The sequence below is a fragment of the Vipera berus genome (genome assembly GCF_964194415.1).
Source record: "Vipera berus genome assembly, chromosome: 2".
NCBI classification, from domain to species: domain Eukaryota; kingdom Metazoa; phylum Chordata; class Lepidosauria; order Squamata; family Viperidae; genus Vipera; species Vipera berus.
Window position 1 is genome coordinate 149,925,726 of NC_138203.1, and position 27,674 is coordinate 149,953,399.

Consider the following 27,674-nt stretch of genomic DNA (forward strand, 5'->3'; position numbering starts at 1 on the left):
ATGATCAACCGAAATTCCCCACTCGCGGTCGTTTCTCTTTTTTCTCTGGCGCTGTTCTGCGTGGCCTCTTCCTTTGCGAAGGATGGACAAGGTGAGACGACCTTCTCCCGCCTTCGGTAGCGGGTTGGGCGGGCGCTTAGCCTGGGCAGGTTCGGCTCGTCATACTTCGGAGCGAGGTCGGCGAGCGAGCCAGGCTATCTACGCCCGCAGGCCCTAAGAGGCCTGGGGGTCTCTTAACTCGCAAGCCCAAATAGCCGGCTGATTCGTCTGAAGTGGATATACGTTCAGGAACATATTGTGGAAACTGGCTGGCTTTCTTTTTTAGCTTAAGTTGGATCTTCATAGAATCATAGGGCTGGAAGTGAGCTCAAAGTCTTCTAGTTCAACCCCTAGCTGAAGGCACAAGCATTATACCACCCCAATCAAACCGTTATCTGATCTATTCTTGAAAATCTCCAGTGAAAAAGCATCTACAACTCCAGGAGGCAAGCTATTCCACTGATTAATTCCTCTCACTATCAGAAATGTTTTCCCTCTTATTTCTAGGTTGCATCTCTCTTTGACAGGCTTCCACTCATTATTTCTTGTGCTGACCTCTGGTGCACTATAGAATAAGTTGTGACAGCCTGTCAAGTACTGGAAGACAACTATCATGTCCCCCCTAATCCTCCTCTTCAATAGGCTATAGATATGCCTAACTCCCCCAACTATTCATTGTACAGTTTAGCCTCCAAACCCTTTGTTGCTCTTCTGTGCACACTTTCCAGGTTCTCAATATCCTTTTTGTATCATGGTGACCAGAACTGGATGCAGAACTGCACAAGCGAGGCAGGTAGTCCTCAACTTATAACCTCAAATTTTAACTATTTGTTTAGTAAGTGTTTGCAACATTTGAAAAAGTGACATGACCATTTTTCACACTTAAGTCTGTTGCAGCATTAAGACCCAGGCCAAGACAATAACTTGAAAAAACATCTGAGGCATAGTTCAAATGAAGATAAGGTTAGGGAACATTTCAGACTTGCAAGATCCTGTTACTATAACTGTTAGAATAATGTGGCATTGGTTTTTTTGTCTGCTCTACTTTGTGGAGCTGATGGGGAGGGGAACAGGGAAGAGACTGGCTATACTTTCTTCTTTTCATTGCCTGAATCTTGGCCTCACCCTCTGCACTAGAGATCAGGGGAAGGTAGATGGGAAGTGGAACAAATTTTCCCCCTCCCGTTCATTTCTCCCACTATAGCTTGATACAGTTGAGGAATCCAAAAATATGTTTCCAACCATTCTGGACTAAACATGGAAACTACTGTTCAACTTAAAATCCCATGCCTTTTGGAAAGAATTACCTGATGGAGCCAATTGAAACTGGAGGTTGTGATTTTCTTAGTGAAAAGTAGTGAGGGGGATTGAGTTAAGGAATGGGGTGCTTATACTGTCTTCTTTAGTGTCTAGATTGTTGGGCTTTCCCTTGTATTTATTTTGTATTTATTAAATTTTGAAACTATCTTCTTCAGGTTTTGTGGCTGTGAGATTTACTTGGGTAGTAATTTAAAACACAGCTGCAGCATTGATCAATTTGTCTAGTTAAGTACACAGGGAAATAAGCACACTGATGAATCACTAGAGGTTGGACCCATGGTTCAGCCCCATCTGTTGGAGAGTGTTTCTGACATACCCATGGATAACAAATTAGTGTCCATTAACTTCATACCTATGTAGGAAGTTTTAGTGAGTTTTTGGGAAATAGGGTAAAAGGAAAAAGAGAAAAAAGAAGATAGAGATCTGCCAAAATTATGGAAGCTTCTAGTGGATTCAGCAAACTCCAGAATAACACAGAGATAGGAAATATTTCTTCTCATACAAAGGAACTATAGAATTTTTTCCAGTTCTGCCTCCAGAGCAAATGGGTGAGATATCCACTATAGAATTCTCTTAAACTCAAGTGGAACTTAAAAGAACGGTTGGTTTTAGATAAATATAAAAATGGCCATGCAGGACAAAATCAAAGCAATCCATATTAACACTAGTTATATTAGAACTTGTGAGTTATATTAGAACTAACTCACAAACCCAAGTAGCCAGCTGATTCATTTGAAGTGGATATATGTTCAGGAACATACTGTGGAAACTGGCTTGCTCTCGACCTTCATAGAATCATAGGGCTGGAAGTGAGCTCAGAGTCTTCTAGCTTAACCCCCAGCTGAAGGCACAAGCATTATACCACCCCAGTCAAATGGTTGCAAATCTCCAGGGATGCTATAATCATCATAAATACAAGCAAATTTCCAAGTGTCCAAAATTCGTTCACATGACCATGGGGATGTTGCAACAGACTTAACTGAAAAATGGTCATGTGTCCCTTGATCACCTTCTGACAAACAAATCAATGGGGAAGCCAAATTCATTTAACAACTATGTTACTAACTGTAGTGATACACTTAACAACTGTGGCAAGAAAGGTTGTAAAATGAAGCAAAGGTCACTTAACTTTCTTGCTTAGCAATTGAAATTTTGGGCTCAGTTGTGTTCATAAGTTGAGGACTTTCTGTATATTAACATTAGCTTGAGTTGCAGATGCAGCCCATTTTGGAAATGTTCTCTGATTCTATATTTGTCTTACTTTACTTTTCAATTTTTATATCAATAGTCTAGGCAAGTTAGGATTTTTTTGCCTAATCTGTATATGTGTACTTACACTAAAGACATTTTCCACTTTAAATATGATCACTACAGGGATGGAAAATAATTTTGCAATTCTTAACCCAGGTGGTGTAGCTAAGAAACTTGATATTTTTGTCAAATGTTTTTGAAAGGTCAAGAATAAAATGTCTTCTGGATCACTCCTTCCACATATTAGTTTAAGAAAATGTAACATAATAATAAAATGCTTGCTAAAATAGTTGTTAATTTTGACTTGAAGAATGCATTCCACCAACTGAATCAGACACTAAAGAAATTGGCCTGAACTTTCCTATATCCTTTCTAGATCTCATTATACTCGTAACTCGAAAACTCATAGTGAATCTCGTATCTCCAACAAAATCTCTCCCTTGCTTGTTAAAACGCACATAGCTCATTAAGCGAACATGAGTTATCTCAGGGTGGGGAAGGCCATGGAGGACCTAGTGATGGAACAGGCCCCCAAGACCCCCCGGACCCACTAAGATACCGCATGCTGTCCTCTCCCTTCCTGCTGCGCCAGACTCACCTGGAAAAGATCCGTCTCTTTGCCACAGTTCCTGCTGCTGCTCAGATCTAAGGCCGGGGAACACTTCCATGCCCCGCCGTGGCCCGATCCGGGCTCTAGAGGCCTTTTCCAGGCCACTGTAACCCACATCTGAGGCTGGTGGACACTTCTGCAGCTCCCTGCGGCCCGATCAGAACTGGAAAACGCCTCCGGAGCCCAGATCAAGACATGGGGGGGGCACGGAAGTGTTCCCCAGCCTCAAATCCGAGTGGCACCAGCCTGGAAAAGGCCTCGAGCCCGGACCAGGACTCGGAGGGGGTGCGGAAGCATTCCCCAACCTCAAATCTAGGAGGCAACGGCCTGGAAAAGGTCTCAGGAGCCCGGATCGGGCCGCGGTGGGGTGCAGAAGCGTTCACTGGCCTTAGATCCAGGCGGCAGCGGCCTGGAAGAGGCCTCCAGAGCCCAGAACGGGCCATTGGGAAGCCCAGGAATGTTTCTCAGCCTCAAATCTGGGCATCAGCGGCCTGGAAAAGGCCTCTAGAGCCTGGATCGGCCCATGCAGCGCACAGAAGCATTCACCAGCCTTAGATCCAGGTGGCAGCAGCCTGGAAAAGGCCTCCAGAGCCCCGATCCAGCCTCTGGAGGCAAGTGGAAGCGTCTCCCAGCTTCAGTTCCGTTCTCTGTTGCAGAGAACAGAGGCCTAAAGTACCATGAGATGACGCAAGATCAGTTGCATGAGATCTCGCCCCACTGATCTCGTGTAGTCTTGTGTTACTTTAGGCCTCCACTCTGCGAACGCACTGAAGTCCTGGAGCAGCCAAGAAAACAAAGGATCTCGATCTTCACAGGGTGAGTATTGAAAGTGGTGCCTAGGGAGACCCAGGGTGGGGGTGGGAAGGGAGGGAATAACCAGGATGAATGTTGCAGAGCCACTGCGGTCACTCGTAAAGGCGAATGATTGCTGTGGTGCTGCAATATTCATAACTTCGGGACTTGGAAGCACTAGGGGGCGCTCATCACGTAACTTTGAACAAGTATTAAGTGAACACTCATAACTTGTGGATTTGTAGTCCTCAATTTAGAACAGTTTGTTTAGTGACCCTTTGAGGTTACAACGACACTGGAAAAAGTGACTTATGACCATTTTTTACACTTACGACCATGCATCTTCATGGTTATCTGATTTACATTTAGATGCTTGGCAACTGGTTCATATTTATGATGGTTGCAGTGTCCTGGGATCATGTAATCCCCTTTTGCAGCCTTTTGACCAGCAAAGACAATGGGAAAGCCAGATTCATTTAACAACCATGTTACTAATTTAACAATTGCAGTGATTCACTTAACAAATGTGGCAAGAAAAGTCATAAAATGGGAGAAAACTCAACAAATTTCTCAGCAATATAAATTTTGGGCTCAATTCTGTTGTAAGTCGAGGACTACCTGTTTGTACTTATTTTTCAGTCCTCAGGAATATGTTACCCTGCTGAGTACCATTTCAGTGGTATAATTGTAAGACATAAGTCATGCCCAGTGTAATGCAATGCATTGCTGTCTTTTAATGTAGAATATTATATTCCATACATCAGTGCTCCACAAACTTTTTCTTTATAACCCAAAACTGTTGATTAAAAATGTAATTTATGTAGGTTTGAGAGCACTGCCATATAGTATAATCTAGTAAAACTGAGCTATAAGTGGACATGAAAATCCATGTGCTACATGTGGTCCTTCTAGAGTTCTTCAGAAACAAAAAGGTAATATCTTCAAAAGGAGTTCAACTTCTGATAATTACACGTAGTTATCTTTGTTACCAGTGTAGGAGGAGTTTGACACTGCCTTTTTTCAGGTTTCTTTGTTTGTTTTACTTAATAATGTAATTTACGGCACTGGAATTCTTAGAAAGTTCCCATCTCTATATCAGCCAGGTCCAATCCTACTTAATTTCCAAGTCCATTCAGAGTCAGCCTGATGTTGAAATAGTTTCAGGCAGAGGTATGTGGTTGGATTTCCATTAAAATCTATTATATTTTAAGTTACTGGGCTTTGCTACAAAAGTGGGTTTTGGATTTGTGTCCACTTATTTGTTCCCTGAAACTATGTTTAGCAAGAGAATAGCGTCAGAGCATGCACAGTCTTATTGCGCTGAGGTAACCAGGAGTAAATACAGCAAACAGTGGTCTCTATTAAATGGTGGTTTATATTACACTATCTACAATATACACTAGAAACAAGTTACATACATATGGTAATATACAGCAAACTCCAACACACAGCAATTACAGCAGGAAATGGATGAGAGAGAACACAGCAGCAAAAGCCTTCCTTTTTATACTCAGGCTCTTAAAGGGATACAGACACCTGCTGAATCATTCCTATTGTTGCATCATCCACCTTACATTACCTCAGCTGGTTAGCCTTTAAATCGTTATCCTGACACTCCTCCCATTAAAAGCTAAACAGCTGTTAACCCAAATGCTTTTACATTTATATTTGCCTGTATTTAAAGCTTAGTCAACATATTAGCTTGAACAGTTAAACAGAAACAAATGTCAAACAAGATGATAACAAATCTCTCTTCAGTTACTGAGATCTCCAGTAGAACAACAGCAAAGAGACTCCATGACAGCCAATGCACACAGCATCCAACCCAGGTCTGGGTTGAAGCTCCCATCTGAAGGGGCAGTACCATCCTCTTATCAAAACCTGGTACCAAAACCTCATGATCTTCTTTCCATGGTATCAAAAATGCAAGACCTGACCTTGGTTATATTGTACACCTGTTTCTCATGCAAACTGACAAAACCCTGGAATATAAACAAGAGTGATAAACCAGATGAGCCAGTGCCAGCCTAAATAATCTTAAAACTCCTGTTGCCATGTGAAGATTTCTCCCTTTAGTAGTTATTCTGAAGTATTATATTCTAAAGTCTACTGTTTTTCTAAAACAGTTGAAATATTGCAATGTGCTCCTACATGGGCTGACCTTTAAGAGTATTTGGAAGCTACAATTGGTCCAGAATGCAGTGGCATGGACAGTTTGGAAGCCCCTAGGGCAGGGGTAGGCAACCTCGGCTCTTTCATAAAAGAGCCGAGGTTGCCTACCCCTGCCCTAGGGTAACACATGTAACACCACTGTTATGTGAGCTGTAACTGGCTGCCAATCTGCTTCCAGATGTTATTCAAGAAGTTGTTTATTATCTTTAAAGCCCTTTCTAGCATGGGTTCAGGATATCTGCAGAATCATCTTTCTCCAATGGAATTGGCCCGCCCACTCATGCTGACAAAAGGGGCCTACTATGGATCCCATCAGCCAAGGAATTTCGGCTGGTGGGATCCAGGAGAAGAGCCTTTATTGCTACTGACCCCACCCTTTGAAACAGGACAGTGGTGAGATCTGCCCTCTCTCTTTTAGCCTTCAGGAAAAGCCTAAAAACTTGGCAGTGCCAATTGGTTTGCAGTACTAAAGGAGAAGCTCTTGGCTGGAGGTGGTTGGTGCAGTCATAGAGAAGGTACCACCACCTCTCTGCTCCAAACCCAGGGTTTTCAATTTGCTTGATTTTTTTTGTCATTGCAATCTTTTTTTATATTTTTAATTATTTTGATATTTGCATATTTTATCCACTGTATGCTGCTTAGAGCAAGGGTTCCCATTCCTGGGGCTGCCGCCCATTAGTGGGCATAGTCTACTGGAATCAGGCTGTGTGAGCGGCAGGCCAGCATGCATGCATGCGCGTGCAGTTCAGCTTGCACAAGCGGTGGACTAGTGCACGTGCACATGCAAGCGCAGCTCAACTTACACAAGTTGAGATGCACTCACATGCTTATGTGTGCCAGCCCACTGCTTGCGCAAATCCAACTGTGCACACGTGCACACCTGGCTGCCATTCACGCAGCTAGGTTCCCGTCACTCCTCCCTTGCCTGACTGCCAAGCCAAAATGAGTTTTGGACCACTGTCTTAGAGTCACCTTACACTGCAGAATTGGAGGAAGATAAATAATATAAAAGAATTTACTTGAAACAGGTTACATTCTATGACAGTGATGGTGAACCTTTTACAGACCGAGTGCCCCAAAACCACCACCCCGCTATCGCCGCTCTGCCCCTGTCCACCCCACCCACAGGGCTACCCACCGCCTCCTTGGCCTGCCGCAGCAGATTGCCCAGGCAGCCCTGCAGCACCATGGCCACGCCCTCCACCCGTGCCCCACAGCATCATCTACGTGCGATGGGGCGCAAGGGCAGAGTCTTGTCCCTGCTGCCTACCTGCCATGTCCTTGGATGCACTGCTCCGCGTGGGCCGCACCCAGGGGCAACTCTCCTCTGGGGGGGCTGCTGGTGAGGGGGCTGCAGGGAGAGGCTGGGCTGGGGCGACGGAGCGCATGCCCACAGAAAGCGCTCTGAGTGCCACCTCTGGCATGTGTGCCATAGGTTTGCCACCACTGTTTTATGATGATACCTTTAATATGGGGGTGAGCAATTAATTTTCTAAGGGTCCACATATTAAACTGGGACTGTTGTGGAGGGCGAAGTCAATAGGGTTGCCATTGCTGTAGCCCCTGCAGCAAGTTATTATATACAATGATTTTCAGAAATAGACTAAAAATATTTATTGGAATCAACCTCCTGATTCTTTTTGACTATGTATGCCTGTGGATGTGTGTACTGTATGAATTTATGAGAAAAAAATGCCAAATGAGAAGTCTGACTATTTGAGAAACCCTAAAGTTTGCATTTATAAACTCTCATGGTATCTAACTATTCTGATTTCATTTCTAGAGTGCGGAACAAGGCCTGCTATAGGCATACCAGGGAGTCGGATTATAGGTGGACATGAATCTGAGGAAGGGGCATGGCCATGGCAAGTTAGCCTTCAAATATATAAGCATGGCGGAGGATTTATCCATTTATGTGGTGGAACTTTAATTAATAACCGCACAGTACTGACAGCTGCACACTGCAGTATAAAAAAACCGTATGTATTACCTATTCCTATATCTTTTTACAGATTTTAATGTAATAAAACTACATGGATAAAAAATAGGTGCTAAATTTAGAATGTATATTTTGAAATATCTATTTTGAAATCATCTTCTTCACCTGAACTGTGTTGAATGAAGGGGCTACCATTTTCAGTGCTCTGACCGTTTCTTGTGGCTGCTTTCAAAACTTTCTTCTTCAATCAGCTGACTATCTGGAGACGCCAAACTCCCTCCTGACTCTTGCTACTCTTTGGGAAGCCAGTCCCTGTATGCAAAGGCGGCAGCTTCAGGACAAACATGCCAAAACCTTTCCCTTGCTTTAACCGCCTCTTCTCTCCCCAAGAAAGCCACATTTGTTCAATAAAACAAAAAACAACAAAAGCTGGGAGGGTCAGACTTATTGATCTTTCTTCCTCTCCCCTTTAGGTGCTAAAACTAAACTCTCCACCTCTGCCCTCATTCTCTGTCCCTTTAAAAATCTTTGACTCCAGACTGAAGAGTAGAGGAAAGGAAGTAAGCAAGCAAAGAAAATCTTTCTGCAGCCTTGAGGAGCTGAAGAAAAGCCGCAAGAGCAGAAATGTGCAGCAAAGAGCCACAGCAGAAGCTGGGTCCTAAAGAGAGTCAGAGAAGCTTCCAAGCTCTTTGCTTCCTTGCTTCCTTTCCTCTATTATCAGGAGATTGGGTTTTGAATAATGGATAAATCTGTGGGTCCAGTAATCTAGTGCATTGTGGATGCTTTTACTGCCAGCACTTTTTTAAGCGGTTCCATATTAGTTTGATGATAGCAATACCAACAATATCCCCCAGCTGTTCTTATGGCTGAAACAGAAGTGGACGTAGCAAAGTGAGCAATGAAAGTATTCTAGAACAGGGCTTTTCAACCAGTGATACGTGTACCACCAGTGGTACATTGGCACCTGGCAGGTGGTACGTGACCCTGCCTAGGCTAGACAAAAATAGCGGGGGAGGGAACGAGCTAAAGCGGCGCAGCGCAGGGCTCGCCATGAGAGAGTCCTCAGGAGCTGCAGGCATGCTGGCTGAGGAATTCTGGTAGTTGAAGTCCACAAGTCATGAAAGGGCCAAGTTTGAAGACCCCTGGCATATGCCCACATAAAAGCCATCAGTGAATAAGCTGAGTGCAATTTTTAGGTGCATTTTGGCACCTAAGATTTTTGGCTTCTCCACAAGTATCTGCAGTACGTAATAATATTTTTAAAGCACTATTTCTAAAAATGTATTGAAGATAAGCTTCATTTAAGGTAGGAATTTCAGGAGTATAGAGATATGAAGGACGTCTTTGTGTTGTTTTAGATTTCTGCATAAGCCACAAAGCTTTTCCAAACTAACTCAGGTTATTGTTATTTATTATTATTGTTATTTATTAGCAAATCCAAATAGACTCTGGGCAGTGAACAATAAAACTTAAACATATATAACTAATACTGATTTGATTTGATATTTTCAGGTCATGATTTGATATTTTCAGGTCATTCTTATCAAAATAGGATTTTAACTGATACACCAGCCAAAGATGGGCAAAGTCAAGCATCTATAAAGAACCCTGAGCCATAAAACAACTATTTCAGGAGTACAACCCTGCCAAGACTAACTACAGTAATGTTTACTGATGTTTACATATGAATAGCAATTTCATCTTAGTAGGATTTAATATAATTTTAATCAGATCTCCCCACCCCCAGCTAGACGCTTACAACCTCCAGGCACTGTTTCCAGGTTAGACAAGAGCACAATTTACTATCTCAAGATAACACGTTTGTTCCCAGCAAATGCCCACCCCACAGCTCCTCCTTATATCTTAGTCCCCAGGTGTGCCTTGTGAAGTGGGCCAGGACGCTCTCCTCCCGAGCAGTTGAGCCTGCCTCCATTGTTCTCCTCTCTGCTCTCCTTGCTCTAGTATTGGGGGGGGTGGGTGTTGAGGCTTGCTCCTCGCCTGCACTCTGCCTTCCCTGTTCCACACCTGAAGGGCCCTGGCCTGCCTCAGCCTGCTCTTCCCTACAGTCCTCCAAAGCCACAGACATCCCCTCCTGAGCCTCAACAAAGCACTCCATGTCTTCCTCGGAGTCAGGCTCGGACGGAGGCATGACACAGGACTTAATAATTTAAATTAATAAGGGTCTATTTTAAAAGTGAACTGAGAACGTACAAAATTTAACACAATTCCAAAGTTAAAATATTTGGTATTGTCTTTTTAGTGTCCTTTTTCCTATACATGTTGATTCTGCACAGAGTCTCCTTGGGAATTATAAAATTAGACTATGTTCTGGTAGTTCCCCTGGCCACAATTCTCTCTGCATATGTTTCCTACTTGGTAACAGTAAAAGTAGTAAAACATATGTGATTTTCCACCCTTGTTGACTCCAAGTTTACCAGTAGCCCTTTTTAAGGTCACCCAGTAAATTGTAGATAAAGAGCCAGGGAAACATTTACAGGGTTGCTCTGAGAATGTTTTTGGCATCTATTGGAGAAGGTAGAACTGTATAGGTCCTATGGAGTTTCCTGAGCACAGTCTTAACTGATTAGCTGGGAAGAGTTTGGACCTGTTAGCCTGATAAAATGAACAGGATCCTCAGAGCTATTAATCTGGCTACCTGTGTTTTAGATCTATTTGTCTCATGGCTGGCTAAGGCCTTCTGGAAGGTAATGTAGTAGGGTCCATCTGGCGGTCAATGCTTCTTTATGAGATGGAGTGCTTCTGCTGTTCTTGAAAGCAGTGCACCCTTTTCTCAAGAAGACCATGCTTGGACCCAGAGGAACTGGACAAATTTAATCCAATCTCCAACTTTATTTTTTCATTGCATTGCAGCTTAGGAGGAAGGAAGGAAATTATGTTTTCACTCAGAATTCAGACTTGGTTGAAGCACTGGGATGGTATTGGATGTGCCTATTGATTCCCTCTGATGGGTCATGAATTTATCCTGGCCCGTATTGATTTCTCAACAGTCTTCAGTGCTATCAACCTTGGTTTCCTTCAGGAACAGCTCAGGAGGTTTGGATTAGGGAAGCGCTATATTGGTGTGGTTCTCCTACTTTCTCCAGGGCTAGTAAACACTGAAGCTCCTACTTTGTGGAGTTCCTTCAGGGTCCAATCTCTCCATTCCTGTTTTAACATCTACAGTACATGAAACCACTCAGTGGGGTCATCCATCAACATGTGGTAAGGCATCATCAGAATGTTGATGATATCCAACTAGACTTTTCTGCCTTGGTTTGATAAGTGATGCCACTGAGGTTCTTTCATGGTGTCTGTAGGCTTTGGAGTCTGGATAGGGAAGAACAGGTTTCAGCTCTGTTCTGAAGTCTTCTAGCAAAACTAAGTAGTTGTGGATATTGGAGCCATTGGATCCAAATGTTTTCACTCTGAAAGGGGTTACACTCCCAGAGACGGAGCTAGTGAACAGTTTGGGAATTCTCTTGCACTCTGATTCCTTTTCAAAGAGCATGTGGTAGATGTGACCAAGAGGGCCCTTTAGATAGGTTCATCTCATGTACCAATTGAGTTCTTTTCTGGAGGAACAGGAATAGGAGGCCCTATTCACAGAAACTCAGATCTACTTACTGTTTGGATTACTGTAATGCTCTGTACATGGAACTACCTTTCCAAAGCATTTGTTCAGAATGTGTAAAATAAAGCAGTTTTAGGTGTTTCAGGTTACACAACACTGCTGCAGTGTGAACTGAGCTGGCTTTCAAGAAGCTTTGAGGTATACCATAGTTTCCGGCGTATAAGACTACTTTTTAACCCATGAAAATCTTCTCAAAAGTCAGGGGTCCTCTTATACGCCGGTTGCTGAAAATTTAGGGACAGGGCTGGCTGGAAAACCTGGAGCGGATCTCCCATTTAGTCTGCGCAGGGAAAGCGGGACCAATTGGAGAAGAAGCTGCAGTCTGTGATTTTTTACGGGCTGGGGTCTGGGCGTCTTTTCTTCTAAAGGTGAAGAGCAGCTGTAGTATATCCCAACTTGAAAGGCAGGTGGGGAAGGCAGCAGCCAGAGCAGCGGCTTAGCTCTAAGGACACATTTGACTCAGGAACTGGGCAGGCTGGCTGGAAAACCTGGAGCGGATCTCCCATTTGGTCTTTTTAAAAAAAAAATCCCATTTATATCCTGCCCTTCTCCGAAGACTCAGGGTGGCTTACAATTTAAAGCACAAATCAATGTGCTTAGCAATAGCCTTCATTCTGTGTATATGCCTGTTTATTAGGGCTTTCACACACACCCCCAAGCAGCATTATTACAAAGTCAGCTTATTGCCCCCAACAATCTGGGTCCTCATTTTACCTACCTTGGAAGGATGGAAAGCTGAGTCAACCTTCAGCCTGGTGGGATGCGAACCTGCACTAATTGCAGGCAGCTTGTGTTACTTAAGGCTCTGCGCAGGGAAAGCTTTAGAGTGAATTAGGAAAAGTGAAAAAGTGAATTAGGAAAATAGGGAATGGTTGCTGGAATCAGGGGCTGCCACAAAGAAGAGGGAGTCAAGCTATTCTCCAAAGCACCTGAAAGCAGGACAAGAAGTAATGGATGGAAACTAATGAAGGAGAGAAGCAACCTAGAACTAAGGAGAAACTTCCTGACAGTTAGAACAATTAACCAGTGGAACAACCTGCCTCCAGAAGTGGTGAATGCTCCAACACTGGAAGTTTTTAAGAAGAGACTGGACAGCCATTTGTCTGAAATGGTATAGGGTTTCCTGCCTTAGCAGGGGGTTGGACTAGATGACCTCCAAGGTCCCCTCCAACTACTACTACTACTACTACTACTACTACTTCTTCTTCTTCTTCTTCATTATTATTATTATTATTATTATTATTATTATTATTATTATTATTATTATTATTATTATTATTATAGTTTAATCCACTTGCACTGTTTTATGTTTACATGTTTGATGACAAACAGCCTTATGTTTATAAGTGACAGTTTTCCTACTAAGCACCTGCATGTCATAAGCATTTGAATTAAAATTACCATATTAAAATGAAATCTGATGTTTTTTAATTTTTATTTGGTGTGCGTTGGAAGAGGGTTAGTCTTATACGGCGAGTATAGCCCAAACCCTATAATTTAACAGGAAATGTAGGGGGTCGTCTTATACGCCCAGTCGTCTCATACGCCGGAAAATACGGTAATTCAAAGTGCTGATTACTACCTATAAAGTTTCACCAATTGTTTCTGCTTGCCCTACCAGAACTAACAGGGTGGACATGCTCTGACTCCTTCTACTGAGCAGTGTCATGGGAGCCAGGAGTTGTGCCCTCTCTGTAATAGCACCTGCCCTGTAGAGCACATCACTCTGGAGGTCCAGATGGAACCAACTCTGTTAGTCTGTCACAAAGGCAGTTAAACCTGGTTGTCCCCTTAGGCATTGGGGCCAACATGTTAAGCATCTCTGCTGTTGATTGGGTTGGTGATTGTTTTTTAAACTAATTGTGAATATATGTTCTTAGATCTTGGGCATATGTTATATTGATGGCCTTTGGTTGTTTTGGTTTATAATCTTTTGTTCACTGCCTAGAGTCACTGTTGTGAGACAATTGGCTATATAAAATTTATTTAAATAATAAATTTCAGATACATTATTTGAGAATTCTTGAATTAGGAATATTGCATTAAATGGTTTGAATCTGATTTTGCAAATGCTACATTTTTAGATCAGTTTAAATGACTATTTACACCAGTTGTATTTTCTATCACAGTCTGCCATTTTGTCATCATCTGAATAAAATCTGGCTCCTTGCTTATTAGCCATGCACAGATTTTGGAATAAGAAACAATTGCATCTCTCTGAAATTACATTTACATAATAATTACTATTTTTAAAGATACTTTATTTTCTTCTAGGGTTCCAGAGGTGTGGAGGGCTGTGATTGGCTTGCATCATCTTTTCAGACATAAAACACACACTATAAAAAGACGCATACAGGCCATCAAGATCCATTATTTCTATGACTCAACAAGATTCGAAAATGATATTGCTGTGTTTTATCTAAGCAAATCTATCACATTTAATTCCTATGTTCAGCCCGTCTGCTTACCTAACTTTACTCTTGCCTTGACTTCTGATATGAAATGTTTTGTAAGTGGGTGGGGAATGAAAAAAGAACAAAGTAAGTATTTAACTTTTGCTTTAAAGTAACCTACTGTTAAAAGTGAAAACGAGTTTAGCGATCTCCGAAAGTTTATCTGCACTGAGAATAACATTTTTCTCATGGGGAAACCTTCAAATCATTCTGACTCCTGGTGACTGCCTGGACAAATCCGTGCAGTTTTCCTGGCAACTATATTTTCAGAAGTGGCTTGCCGTTGTCTTATTTCTAGGGCTGAGAGAGAATGACTGACTCAATATCCCTTTGTTGGCTTCACGCCTAAGGTGGGACTAGAACTCAAGTCTCTCAGTTTTGAGCTTGGTTGCTTTTAACCATTACAGTCAACTGTTTGTTTCTCACATTACACACAGAGAAAACAAAATACAAACAGGAGGGAGTTTCTTTTGGATACTATTCTCAGTTAGACATACTTCATATTCAGAAACATGCATTTCAGTATTTTCAAATGTACACACACACATACACACAGAGAGAGAGAGAGAGAGTAGCTGGATATAATGGGAGTTTTATCTACTACTTTTGGAAAATAATAGGATGGGAAGATCTGATATAAATAATGTAAGACATGAGATAACTTTTACTCACTTCCTTTCCTGCATACCAATCTTTAAGGATGATCTGCTTGCAGGCCATTTCTTCTTCTTTGCTGTTTCTTTCTCTTTGCAAAAGAATATTCTGGTCTTATTAGTATCAAACAATTGACAAATTATGAATAATTTCCAATTGTTAGAATATTTTCAGTTTTAAACCCAAGTAACAAGGTTTTAGTCTTCAGTCCTAATATTTTATTAGTTTTCTATATTTACAATTCATAGGTGCTTGATAAACAACATATTGTCTGGGTCCATTTGTTTTACTTAACAATTAATTTAATTTAATTTAATTTAATAATTTGATTTCTATACCGCCCTTCTCCCGAAGGACTCAGGGCGGTGAACAGGGCAATACACAATAAAAAACCAGATACAAAAATTAAAAAACCATTAAAAACCAATTAAACATCATGCCCATAAAATCAATACATAATTAAGTTAAAAACTAATTTTAAAAACCCAACCCCATCCCGTCAGACCAGGCCAGCTTGTTCGAAAAAGAATGTTTTAAATCGCGCCGGAAGGAGCGAAGGTCGGGGGCCGTCCGGAGCTCAACCGGTAAGCTGTTCCAGAGGTCTGGCACGCCCACAGAGAACGCTCTCCCCCTGGGGGTCACCAATCGGCATTCTTTGATCGGCGGCACCCTGAGGAGGCCCTCTGTGGGAGCGCACTGGACGGAGGGACGTTGACGCCGGTCGCAGGTGTTGCCGTAGGTAATCCGGACCCATGCCATGAAGGGCTTTGTACGTCATAACTAACACCTTGAACCTCACCCGGAGAGCAACCGGTAGCCAATGCAGCTCGCGGAGCAGAGGTGTAACATGGGAGTATCGGGAAACTCCCAAGACGACTCGCGCGGCTGCATTCTGCACCAGCTGGAGTCTCCGGGTGGACCTCAAGGGCAGCCCCATGTAGAGAGCATTACAGTAGTCTAGACGAGAGGTCACGAGCGCATGAGTGACTGTGCGCAAGGCATCCCGGTCTAGATAGGGCCGCAACTGGCGCACCAGGCGAACCTGGGCAAAGGCCCCCCTAGTCACAGCTCCAATATGCTCTTCCAAGGAGAGCTGTGAATCTAGAAGGACCCCCAAGTTGCGGGCCCTATCTACGGGGGGTAATAGCTCACCCCCCATGGCCAATGATGGGATAATCGGAATTTCCCGGGATGCCGGCACGAACAGCCACTCAGTCTTGTCAGGGTTGAGTCGAAGCCTGTTCCTCCCCATCCAGACCCGGACCGCCTCCAGGCAACGGGACATCACGTCGAGGGCATCGCTGGGGTGGTTTGGGGTAGAAATAAAAAGTTGGGTATCATCAGCATATTGGTGATACCCAACTCCAAAACCACGAATGATCTCACCCAGCGGCTTCATATAGATGTTAAACAGGAGAGGCGAGAGAACCGATCCCTGAGGAACTCCACAAATGAGAGGTCTCAGGGTCGATCTCTGCCCCCCTGCCAACACCGACTGCGAACGTCCCAGGAGGTAAGAGGAGAACCACTGGAGAACCGTGCCTCCCACTCCTAACCCCCTGAGACGTCGCAGCAGGATACCATGGTCGATGGTATCAAAAGCCGCTGAGAGGTCTAAAAGGACTAGGACAGAGGAACAACCCCTGTCCCGAGCCCGCCAGAGATCATTCACCAGCGCGACCAATGCCGTCTCCGTGCTGTACCCGGGCCTGAAACCCGATTGGTACGGGTCTAGGTAGTCAGCTTCCTCCAAGAACAAAGGGAGCTGATGCGCCACCACGCTCTCAACAACCTTCGCCAAAAAGCGAAGGTTGGAGACCGGACGATAGTTGTTTAAAATTGCTGGGTCCAAGGCAGGCTTCTTGAGAAGGGGTCTCACCACCGCCTCCTTCAAGGCGGCGGGAAAACTACCCTGACTCAAAGAAGCAGTAATCACTGCCTGGAGCCAGCCTCGTGTCCCATCCCGGGCTGCATAAGTCAGCCAGGAGGGGCACGGGTCCAACAAACACGTGGTGGAGCTCAGCTTCCCCATGATCTTGTCCACTACTTCAGGGGTCACAGGATCGAACTCTTCCCAGATTAAATCGACAAGACCGCCCGTATCCTCTTCGTCAGACTCTGCCCAGTCGGAGTCCAAACCGGTCCGGATCCGAGCGATTTTGTCCGACAGAAATCGACTAAACTCCTCGGCTCGACCCTGCAAGGGTTCCTCCCTCACCTCCTGATTAAGGAGAGAGCGAGTCACCCTAAACAGGGCGGCCGGGCGATTCTCTGCGGACGCAATGAGGGTGGCAAAGTGGTTAGACCTAGCCACCCTCAATGCTGCGAGATAAGTTCTCGTAAACGACCTTAGTCGTAACCGGTCGGATTCGGATCGGCTGGACCTCCAACAGCTCTCTAGGCCCCGTCTCCGACGCTTCATCTCGCGGAGCTCCATGGAGAACCATGGGGCCCGTTGGGATCTGCGTCGGGTCAAGGGCCGCATGGGTACAACTTGGTCGAGTGCCTCTGTGGCTGCCCTTTCCCAGGCTTCCACCAGGGCATCGACCGAGCTGTGAGCAAAGGAGGCAGGTGGGGGCCCAAGCGCCGTTTGGAACCGCTCAGGGTCCATAAGGCGCCTAGGGCGGAACCATCTTGTTGGCTCAGCAACCCCACGACAGGGAGTGGCAAAACGGAAGACCATCCGCAGGAGATGATGATCGGTCCATGACAGGGGTAAATTAATTGGGGAACCCCCCCCAAGATCATCTAACCACCGTCCAGATAGAAAAACCAGATCGAGTGTGTGACCCCCTCCGTGAGTTGGGCCCAGAATAACCTGCTTCAGGTCCATGGCCGTCATGGAAGCCATGAACTCCCGAGCTAACTCAGATGATCCCCCCAGGGATGGTAGGTTGAAGTCAATGCACGTTAAATTCCTAATCTTTACCCCATTTCTCTAGCCATTGATAAAATACGTCCCATGTTTGAAAATATTCTGTATCTTTTTTGTCTTTAATCTTCAGGGTAAGTCTATCCATTTCTGCGCAGTCCAGTATTTTCTTGATTATCTCTTCTTCACATAGCGTTTCTTCATTTTTCCAGTGCTAAGCAAATACAATTCTTGCTTCTGTTAATACTTGCAACATTAAATATACTTTTTCTTTATCATATTTTTCTAACTATTATACCTAATAGAAATAGCTCCGGTTTAAAATCTAGCATTTAAAATGCATTCTTAGCATTTTTTCCAACCAAATAGGTATTTTTGACCATTTTTTTTTTTTGCTTTAGGGCACATCCACCAAAGATGATAGTACATGCCTGATTTTTGCTTACATTTCCAACAATTACTAGACATGTTTTTAAACATTTTTGCTAATCTCACAGGTGGTAAATGCGATCTATAAAACATTTTATATAAATTTTCTTTTCTCTTTATAAAAGTTTTATTGATTTTCTAGTTTTACATTTAAACATTTAAAAAGCAATGTGGCGGCTGAGTTAGTCGATAATTCAGTAACATACAAATATCTTTAGTGCAAGTTTCAGACTACTACATTAAATATTTCCTCTCTTTTATCCTTAGTATTTACTGTCTCATGTTTAAATTAATACAATTCTTATTATATCAATTAAATAAGAATAACTTTCTTACATTTATCAATATTTTTTAGTTTATACATATCCTGGTTATTTTAACATCCAATCTTTATAGACTATCAATGTCCTAATTAGTTTTTCCCAATTTTTAGTTTCTCATTAATATTTAAATTTAACATTTAATATTTATAAATTCCAAGTTTTAAATAACCACATTTCCCTTTATCCCAATTCATCACAAAATCTAATGTTCAGGATACACATCTTATCTATTTGAATACGGTATATTCTATTTCTCACCATCTTACATCAACTAATTAATAATACAGTATAACATTCTTGAGGGACGCCGTGGCTCAGTGGGTTAGGACGCTGAGCCTGTCGATCAGAAGGTCGGCAGTTTGTCACGTCGAATCCCGAGTGCTGCGTAACAGAGTGAGCACCTGTTACTTGTCCCAGCTTCTGCCAACCTAGCAGTTCGAAAGCGCGTAAAAATGCAAGTAGAAAAATAGGGACTACTATGGTGGGAAGGTAACAGCGTTCCGTGCACCTTTGGCGTCTAGTCATGCCGGCCACATGACTACGGAGACGTCCTCGGACAAGCGCTGGCTCTTCGGCTTTGAAACGGAGATGAGCACCAGCCCCTAGAGTCGGAAACAACTAGCACGCATGTGCGGGGGAATCTTTACCTTTTTATAACATTCTTATTTTCTATTAATTTCCAAATGTCTTAAATTTAGTAACAACAATTTCTTTTATTTCAACATTAAATGCTTCCTCTCTTTTTCTTTTGATATCTACTATCTCACATTTAAGCTAGTAATTTTCACTATAGTAACTAAATAAAAACATATTTATTACATTTATCAATGGATTTTTAGCTTATATTTATCTTAATTACTTTTACATTCAATCTTTATAGCAAATCAATATTCAAATTTAACTTTTAATATTTATATTTCCAAGTTCTAAATGACCAAAGTTTCTTTATCTCAGCTCATAATAAAATCTAATATTCAAAGTACACATCTTGTCTATTTGAGTATGTACTATTTTGATCCTCACTAATAAGTCAAAAGGGACGTGGTGGCTCAGTGGGTTAGGACGCTGAGCTTGTCGATCAGAAGGTCGGCAGTTTGGTGGGTCGAATCCCGAGTGCCATGTAACAGAGTGAGCGCCTGTTACTCGTCCCAGCTTCTGCCAACCTAGCAGTTCGAAAGCACGTAAAAATGCAAGTAGAAAAATAGGGACCACTACGGTGGGAAGGTAACAGCATTCCGTGCGCCTTTGGCGTCTAGTTATGCCGGCCACATGACCACGGAGACGTCCTCGGACAAGCGCTGGCTCTTCGGCTTTGAAATGGAGATGAGCACCGGCCCCTAGAGTCGGAAACGACTAGCACACATGTGCGGGGGAACCTTTACCTTTACCTTTAATAAGTCAAAACCCCAATTTTCTTTAGCCTTATTCTAGCTTTCTTTCTTTGCCAACTCGCCTTCCATGTCTGTGCTTTTAAGTCATCAAATAGATCTCCCTGTGTTATTATGTATATTGTTTGGAATAGAAAGGGACATCCAGGCGCCATTTTTTTTAAGGATTAACAGATCGTCTCTCTATTTTTCCATCTCGACGTAGTTGTCCTGAAATGTTCATCTTCCCTTCAGTCTGTTCTTCTTGATCCTTAGGTTTCTTCTGGTTTATATAGAAAGTCTTTTCCCTTTTCCATGTTGTCAGTCTCTTTTCTGGGTTTTCCATTAACTGTGTTTGTTGATCAATTGAATCTTCTATCATAGTATTTAATTGTTTTACTTCTATTATATTCTGTGTAGTTGATTCTTTAGTTGTAATCAAGGTTTGGGTTTGTATATCTAGGCTGACATCTTGTTCTTTTCTGTAACCTCCTATTTCATCAGTAGTTGTTAGAATAGTTTCATAAATTGCTTTCAACATAAATAGAATCTCTTCCTGCTCTTCATCCATGTTCTCTTAGTAAGGTGTTAAGTTAAAAGCTTTACAATCAGAGAATGAAAATAATTTTGTCACAGAGTATAGAACACAGCTGGGCTTCTCACAGCTGATATCTGTCAAGGTAGTCTGGGCTTCAAGCCAAGTCTCTTTTAGGCAATAAGAAATTATAATATCAGGCTTAGCCACAAGATCTCACCCATATCATTTAGGGTTTTTTAAAATCCAAAATTTTTATAATCCCTTATCCAGTTTTACTTCTTTTTGTAAATAAAAACCCAAATCTTCAATAAGAATAAAAAGTCCTTTAGTCCACAGATAAAGATCCAGCCAGAATCAGGATATTCTTGCAAGATTTAAACTCCCCTGGATAGTCAGTCGCCACTGCTTTTAGAGGGTGGGACAGAATCACCCTTCCTTCTCTCGCAGGGGGAAAATACTTTGGGCAGCCTATACAGGTAGAAAAAATATTTAGGATTGAAGAGAAGTAGATCTCACCCAGTCTCATCCGTGTTGCTTTGTAAGTGCCTGATGGTAAATTTGACTTTGGCTGTCTGCAGCCTAGTGACAAGCCATATTGCTATGGCCAGACTTTCTTCCGCCAGTTTGGAAGGCTGCCCCAGATCGAGCAGAAGGGCTACCACCCTCCCGTGATCAAGTGGGGATCCCCTCCTTGCTGGTCACCCCTACAGGGTAACTTTAGACCCTTCCCAGGGTCCCCCAACAATGCAAAATTGGATGTGGAAGACGAAGCTCGCCTTCCAAACGTCCATGGCAGCAAACCAGAAGTCATATAAATTTTCTTTATAGGCAGTTGCCATTGTCAGTTTATAGTTTCTTTCCCAAAGTTTTTGTCATTTTTCTAATTCTATATTGTGGCTGAAATTTTTTGCCCATGTTACCATTGTTTTTTTCACTTGTTCATCTTCCATTTTTAAATTTAATAGGAAATTATACAGTTTTTCATCTGATGTCAATATACCTGATCAAACATTGTCTGGTCTTTATAAAAACCATGTATTTTAGCATTTTTCTCAGATCTCATTTGTATTTGCAATTGAGGCCACCATGATAAATCGGTTTCCTGATCTTCCAACTCTTGTTTAGATTTTAATTTCCCTTCCATATTCAAAATATCTTTGTAGGTTAGAATTTTCTCAAAGCTAATTAAGTTTGGGTGAACAAAAGCTTCCATTGTTGAAAGCCATCCTGGTATTTTTGTACTGTATAGATTTTAGCTTTTGTCTTTTCCCATACTAAAAATAGTGCATTTCTTATATAGTGATTTTGGAAATATCTGTGGATTTTATTCTTCTAGAAAAGTGTGGCATCCAGTCCTATGATTCTTGAGAAAGTACCCACAGGACACATGATTTTTCAAATCTTTTCTTCCATAGGTGACAGAAGTCACATTCTCTGTGGTTTATAGTAGACTTTATCACCAATATTGAATGACAATTAAAGAGAGCCTTTTCATGTATCACAGTCAGGGCCATGAAATGTAGGTAGTCTGGATTCACGTGTGGCTCCCATTCTATCTAACTTTAGAATGGAAGTTAAGACCCATTTAGCCTTGTCACTAAATATTAGCATTTTTGTTATTTTATATGCTTTGTATTCGACTAGCACGCATGTGCGGGGGAACCTTTACCTTTACCTTTTTATTTTTTAAATAGCCATTTTTCATTTTCATTTCATTTTTTATTTAACAATAAATATATGGATATAGAGTATTGGTAAAGAACCATAAACTATGATAATAGTCAATGTTCCATATCACAATAACATGTTATACCGAAGAGGATAATATAAAACAGGAGTCTTCAAACTTGGCCCTTTTATGTGGACTTGAACTCCCAGAATTCCTCAGCCAGGCACACTTGCTGAGGAATTCTGGTGGAAGAAGTCCACAAGTCATAAAAGGGCCAAGTTTGAAGACCCCGATATAGTTATCCTCTCCCCTTTTCTGTAGTTTTACTGACACTAGAGTCATTGGCATTGAAAATATATCAAGAAAATAAAATTTGAGAAGTTATACTAGCAAGATTTTATTGTATTCGGAACATAAATTGGAATTTATCTCTTATTGGAAAGGATGTCTGATTCCCTCCATGGAATAATGGCTAAGTTGATATCAGCAAGGCTTGAACACATATATGTTTACATGCTTGTTATAGAGCTTACAACGACCCACCAGGTAATCAGTACTTTGTACTTTCTGGTAAAACAACCAAATATGCAGGTAACTGTCAGCCATGCTTTCTTGCCAACCATTAACAGAGCACCTCATCCCTTCCCTCAGGCTGTGCCTAAACATGTTTATTCTTTTTTCTCACAAAAAAGGAAATTTCAAATTTCCTAATACTCACTAGTGTGTTCTTCACTTGCATTACTCAATCATGACAATATTTTTCTCTAATGGTTCATCAGAAACTTGGAAGAACAAACCAAAAATATTTTCCAGTAAGCACAAGGAAGTAATTATTGCTATTTTTGAAGTGGCAGTATTGAAAGCACTTTTTTCTCATCCACAGATAGACAGTGCTATCAACACAAGGATATGTCAGAATTGTTCACCGTTGCAAGTTCTTACTTGCATCATAGAATCAATGGATTTTATAAAACTGCAGATTCTATGAATTTGTATAAATATCAAATTTGCATGTTTTTGTAGTTTTCTAAATAACAAATGGTTTTTCAATTGTTTGCTTTAGTCGCAACACTAGATATTAGATTTTGCATACGATCAACTTTCTGTGTATATGTATCAAAATTCCTGGGTTATGGATTATTGTTCAAACATGGATTTCTGAATTAAAAGCTACACATTAGAACAGGGCTTTTCAACCAGTGGTATGGGTACCACCTATGGTACATTGGCACCTGGCAGGTGGTACACAACCATCCTAGAAAAGTGGTAACGGGAGGGGAATGAGCTGAACCGGTGGCAGCACCGCACAAACCTGAGCGAGAGATGGCTGGAGCTGCAGGGCGGTCAGGGCTCAGCGGAAGCACCAGGATCAGTGCCAGGCTCCAGCTGGAGCTCGGTGCTGATCCTGGTCCTTCTGCTGAGCCCAGAAGAAGCGCCGATCAGCTTGAATGTTGCAGCATCTCCAGGGTCTTGTGATTTACATTCAGATGCTTGGCAACTGATTCATATTTATGACGGTCACAGTGTCCCAGGGTCATGTGAAGTGACGAAAACCTGCTTCAACCACCCAGCAGATGGGAATAAAAACCAAACACCCCCCCACCCCACCCCCGCTGCCAATCCTCAAAACAGAAATGCTCACAACAATGAAAACCTCGGACAGGAGGAAGAGCACCACCGGGCAGGCAGGCAGGTGTCTTGCTCAGCTGTGGCTTGGAGGGCACTTTTTTCAGTGCCATTGTACAGTTGCAAGAAAAAGTATGTGAACCCTTTGGGATTACGTGGAGTTTTGCATGAATTGGCCATAAAATGCGCTCTAAACATCATGTAAGTCACAACAATAGAAAAACAGTCTGCTTAAAATAATATTACACAAACATTACCTGTTGTCATGTTTTAATTGAACATAACATGTAAACATTCACAGTGCAGGGTGGAAAAAGTATGTGAACCCCTAGCCTAATGACTTCTCCAAGAGCTAATTGGAGCCAGGAGTGAGCCAACCTTGACTCCAATCAGTGTGATGATATTGGATATGTTGCTGACAGCTGCCTTTTAAAAACACACACCTCTTTTGGGTTTACTGGTCTCAAGAAGCACTGTCTGATGTGAACCATGCCTCGCAGAAAAGAGCTCTCAGAAGACCTACGATCAAGAATTGTTGACTTGCATGAAGCTGGAAAGGGTTACAAAAGTATCTCCAAAAGCCTTGATGTTCATGTGTCCACGGTAAGAACAGACTGTCTACAAATGGAGAAAGTTTAGCACTGTTGCTACTCTCCCTAGGCGTGGTCGTCCTGTAAAAATGACTGCAAGAGCACAGCGCATAATGCTTAATGAGGTAAAGAAGAATCCTAGAGTGTCAGCTAAAGACCTACAGAAATCTCTGGCACATTTTTGTTGACACATCTACAATAAGGAAACCATTAAACAAGAATGGAGTACATGGGAGGACAGCACGGAGGAAGCCATTGCTGTCCCAAAAAAATATTGCAGCACGTTTGAAGTTTGCAAAAGAGCACCTGGATGTTCCACAGCACTACTGGCAAAATATACTGTGGACAGATGAAACCAAAATTGAGTTGTTTGGGAAAAACACACAACACTGTGTGGAGAAAAAAAGGCACAGCACACCAACATCAAAACCTCATCCCCACTGTAAAACATGGCGGAGGGAGCATCATGGTTTGGGGCTGCTTTGCTGCCTCGGCCTGGACGGATTGTTGTCATTGATGGGAAAATGAATTCCAGAGTTTATCAGGACATTTTGCAGGAAAACGTACGACCATCTGTCCACCAACTGAAGCTCTGCAGAGGATGGGTGATGCAACAGGACAATGACCCAAAGCATACAAGTAATTCAACAAAATAATGGCTTCAACAGAACAGAATACGACTTCTGGATTGGCCCAGTCAGAGTCCTGACCTCAACCTGATTGAAATGCTGTGGCATGACCTTAAGAGAGCGATTCACACCAGACATCCCAAGAATATTGCTACACTGAAACAGTTTTGTGAAGAGGAGTGGTCCAAAATTACTCCAGATCGTTGTGCAGGTCTGATCTGCAACTACAGGAAACGTTTGGTTGAGGTTACTGCTGCCAAAGGAGGGCAAAACAGTTATTAAGTCCAAAGGTTCACATACTTTTTCCACCCTGCACTGTGAATGTTTCCATCTTATGTTCAATTAAAACATGACAACAGCTAATGTTTGTGTAGTATTATTTTCAGCAGACTGTGTTTTTCTATTGTTGTGACTTACATGACGTTTAGAGCGCATTTTATGGCCAATTCATGCAAAACTCCACGTAATCCCAAAGGGTTCACATACTTTTTCTTGCAACTGTAACTTTGAACAGTCACTAAGCAAACTGTTGTGAGTTGAGGACTACCTGTACTTCATCACTTTTTTCCTTTTTTTTGTCATCAAGTTTTTGACACCTTGCTAGGCGACTGGTGGTACTCGGATGTTGCCATATCCTAAAAGTGGTACAATGGGTGAAAAGGTTGAAAAGCCCTGCATTAGAAGATATAATGAGGCATATTCAAGGTTAAATGATACTCTCCCAATGTTGCATTACTAATCTGTAGACAATAGCTGGTATTCAGCATTTTTATATAGTTGTTGTTGCAAATTATAAATAAATAAAAGCTATTGTTTTCCTTACAGCTAGAGGCAGCCTCACATTACAAGAAGCTCAGCTAACAATTTTTCCACTAGAGATTTGCAATCACTATGACTGGCATGCAGGATCAGTAGCAGATACTGCTTTTTGTGCTGGCTCTGAAACTGGGGATGTCGACACCTGTCAGGTAAATGGACATAGATCTATGTCAAAACATGTTCACTTAATTTCCAGTTAGGTTTACTAGATTAACAATTTACAGATGCATTGAAGCAGATAGGAAATGTCAGAAAAGAAAAGTAAAACTAATACAATTTCAGATTTTATGTGTGCGATATTTTTGAATTGAGATAAAAGATCAATTACTAGTGCTTTTGCTGTTTTAGAGCCCAACCAAATAATGTTTTCACTTTGAGTGGGATTTAAGTTAGCTATGACTAATTTATCCTATGGATTTCAATGGAAATAAAGCAGAGGTAACTTATGGAAACAAAGTAATGTCTCTTCTTCAATGAACTGCTTCTTGCAAATTTAAATCTGTAAGAAAAGAAAGTATTCTCAGCCTACGTTGGGCTCTACTGTGGGGACAGCACTTTCTTACTAACTCAAGGACTGGAGGAATGCACATTAATGTGGCCATGAGGAAGACCTAATTTTTTGTTCTCAATTTGCCATATTGGGCTTATAGCATCAGAACCCTGAATCACTGAAGATATTTGGCTGCTGTATTTTCACTAGAAAACTAAATAGGAGAAGGGATAGCCTTTGTGCATACATGCTTTTAAATAATATAAGTCACTGCTTATTATCTTTTTCATTTTTCAGGGAGATAGTGGTGGACCTCTGGTATGTTATTTGTCAGACTCTAAATACTACATTGTAGGAATCACCAGCTATGGTGTTGGCTGTGGCCGACCAAAATTTCCAGGAATTTACACTAATTTGCCTAAGTACATGTTCTGGTTGAGAAGACAACTTAGTGAAACCACCACTGTGAGGATTCAACACATTCTTTTTTTGCCTGTGGTGTGGAACATTTTCCAACTAATTGTATGAAGCATCAAACTTGCTTTTTGACATGCTGTAAATATATCAGATTGCTTTTTAAATACAGTGAATCCTCTTGCAATCTCATTATTTCTGAAAAAAATATTTAACAATATTTTATAATTTTAATTTGCTCATCGATATATTAAAGCATGTATTTTCATCTGCAATAAACTCTATGAATGCTCTTTATTGTTGTAGGATAGAAAGCCTCTCAGGCTTTCTTTCTGCCCCATATTATATTAAAAAAATCAAGATGTGGGTTACTTTGAGTTTCTTTCTCACGTTTCCCTCTATGGAAGGATTGACAAGGCCATTTGCCTCTGGCCATGGCCATCTGCTGCCTTGCGCGTCACACCCAATTCCGCTGCCATGAGGCCACGAAACAAGCCAGGCGGAGGTAAGGAACCAGTATACCGGTTTCTTACTGCTGCCCGGCTTGTTCCACAGCCTCATGGCAGCGGCACTGGGCAGGAGGTGGCAAACAGCCAGTTTCAGCGTGACGCAGCTGTTTGCCACCTCGCAAATTGTGACCAATGCTGCTGCAATGCGGCTCGGCTGAAAGCAGCCGTGGAACAAGTGGGTCAGGTTTCCCCCTCACCTGGCCATTTAGCTACAGCTTTGGCGGCTCTGTAGGCAGAGCTGTGATGTTCTCTGTCAGAGAAGAGAACTTTGTAGCTCTGCCTATAGAGCCACCAAAGCAGCAGGTGGAGCGCTGGAGGCCTGAGGAGGGAGGGCGCTGCAGTGGGTGCTTGGGCCATTGGCAAGAGCAACGCATCTGAGCGGATAGTGGCCTCAGAACAAAGCATTTTCAGGATTGGAGAAAATACTCTGCTTCTGGCTTGGTGAGGAGCACAGAACTGGACAAAGAGGCAGTGAAGAGAAAGCCAGTAAGTCTCTTGGGAAAAGAGGAGGCCTGTGACTGGCCTGGAGACCCCCCTG

The 27,674-nt window shown here is 42.2% G+C and overlaps 1 protein-coding gene across 1 annotated transcript; it reads left to right on the forward strand.

Annotated features, from left to right (window-relative positions):
• On the forward strand, nt 1-26,741 carry LOC308660960 (transmembrane protease serine 12-like; the record flags this gene model as incomplete). Its single annotated transcript, XM_081315606.1, has 5 exons — nt 1-91; nt 7,968-8,163; nt 14,029-14,294; nt 25,730-25,872; nt 26,511-26,741. 5 exons carry the CDS (start codon nt 1-3, stop codon nt 26,739-26,741), a joined length of 927 nt encoding a protein of 308 aa, XP_081171732.1.
• Nucleotides 26,742-27,674: the final 933 nt, after the last annotated feature.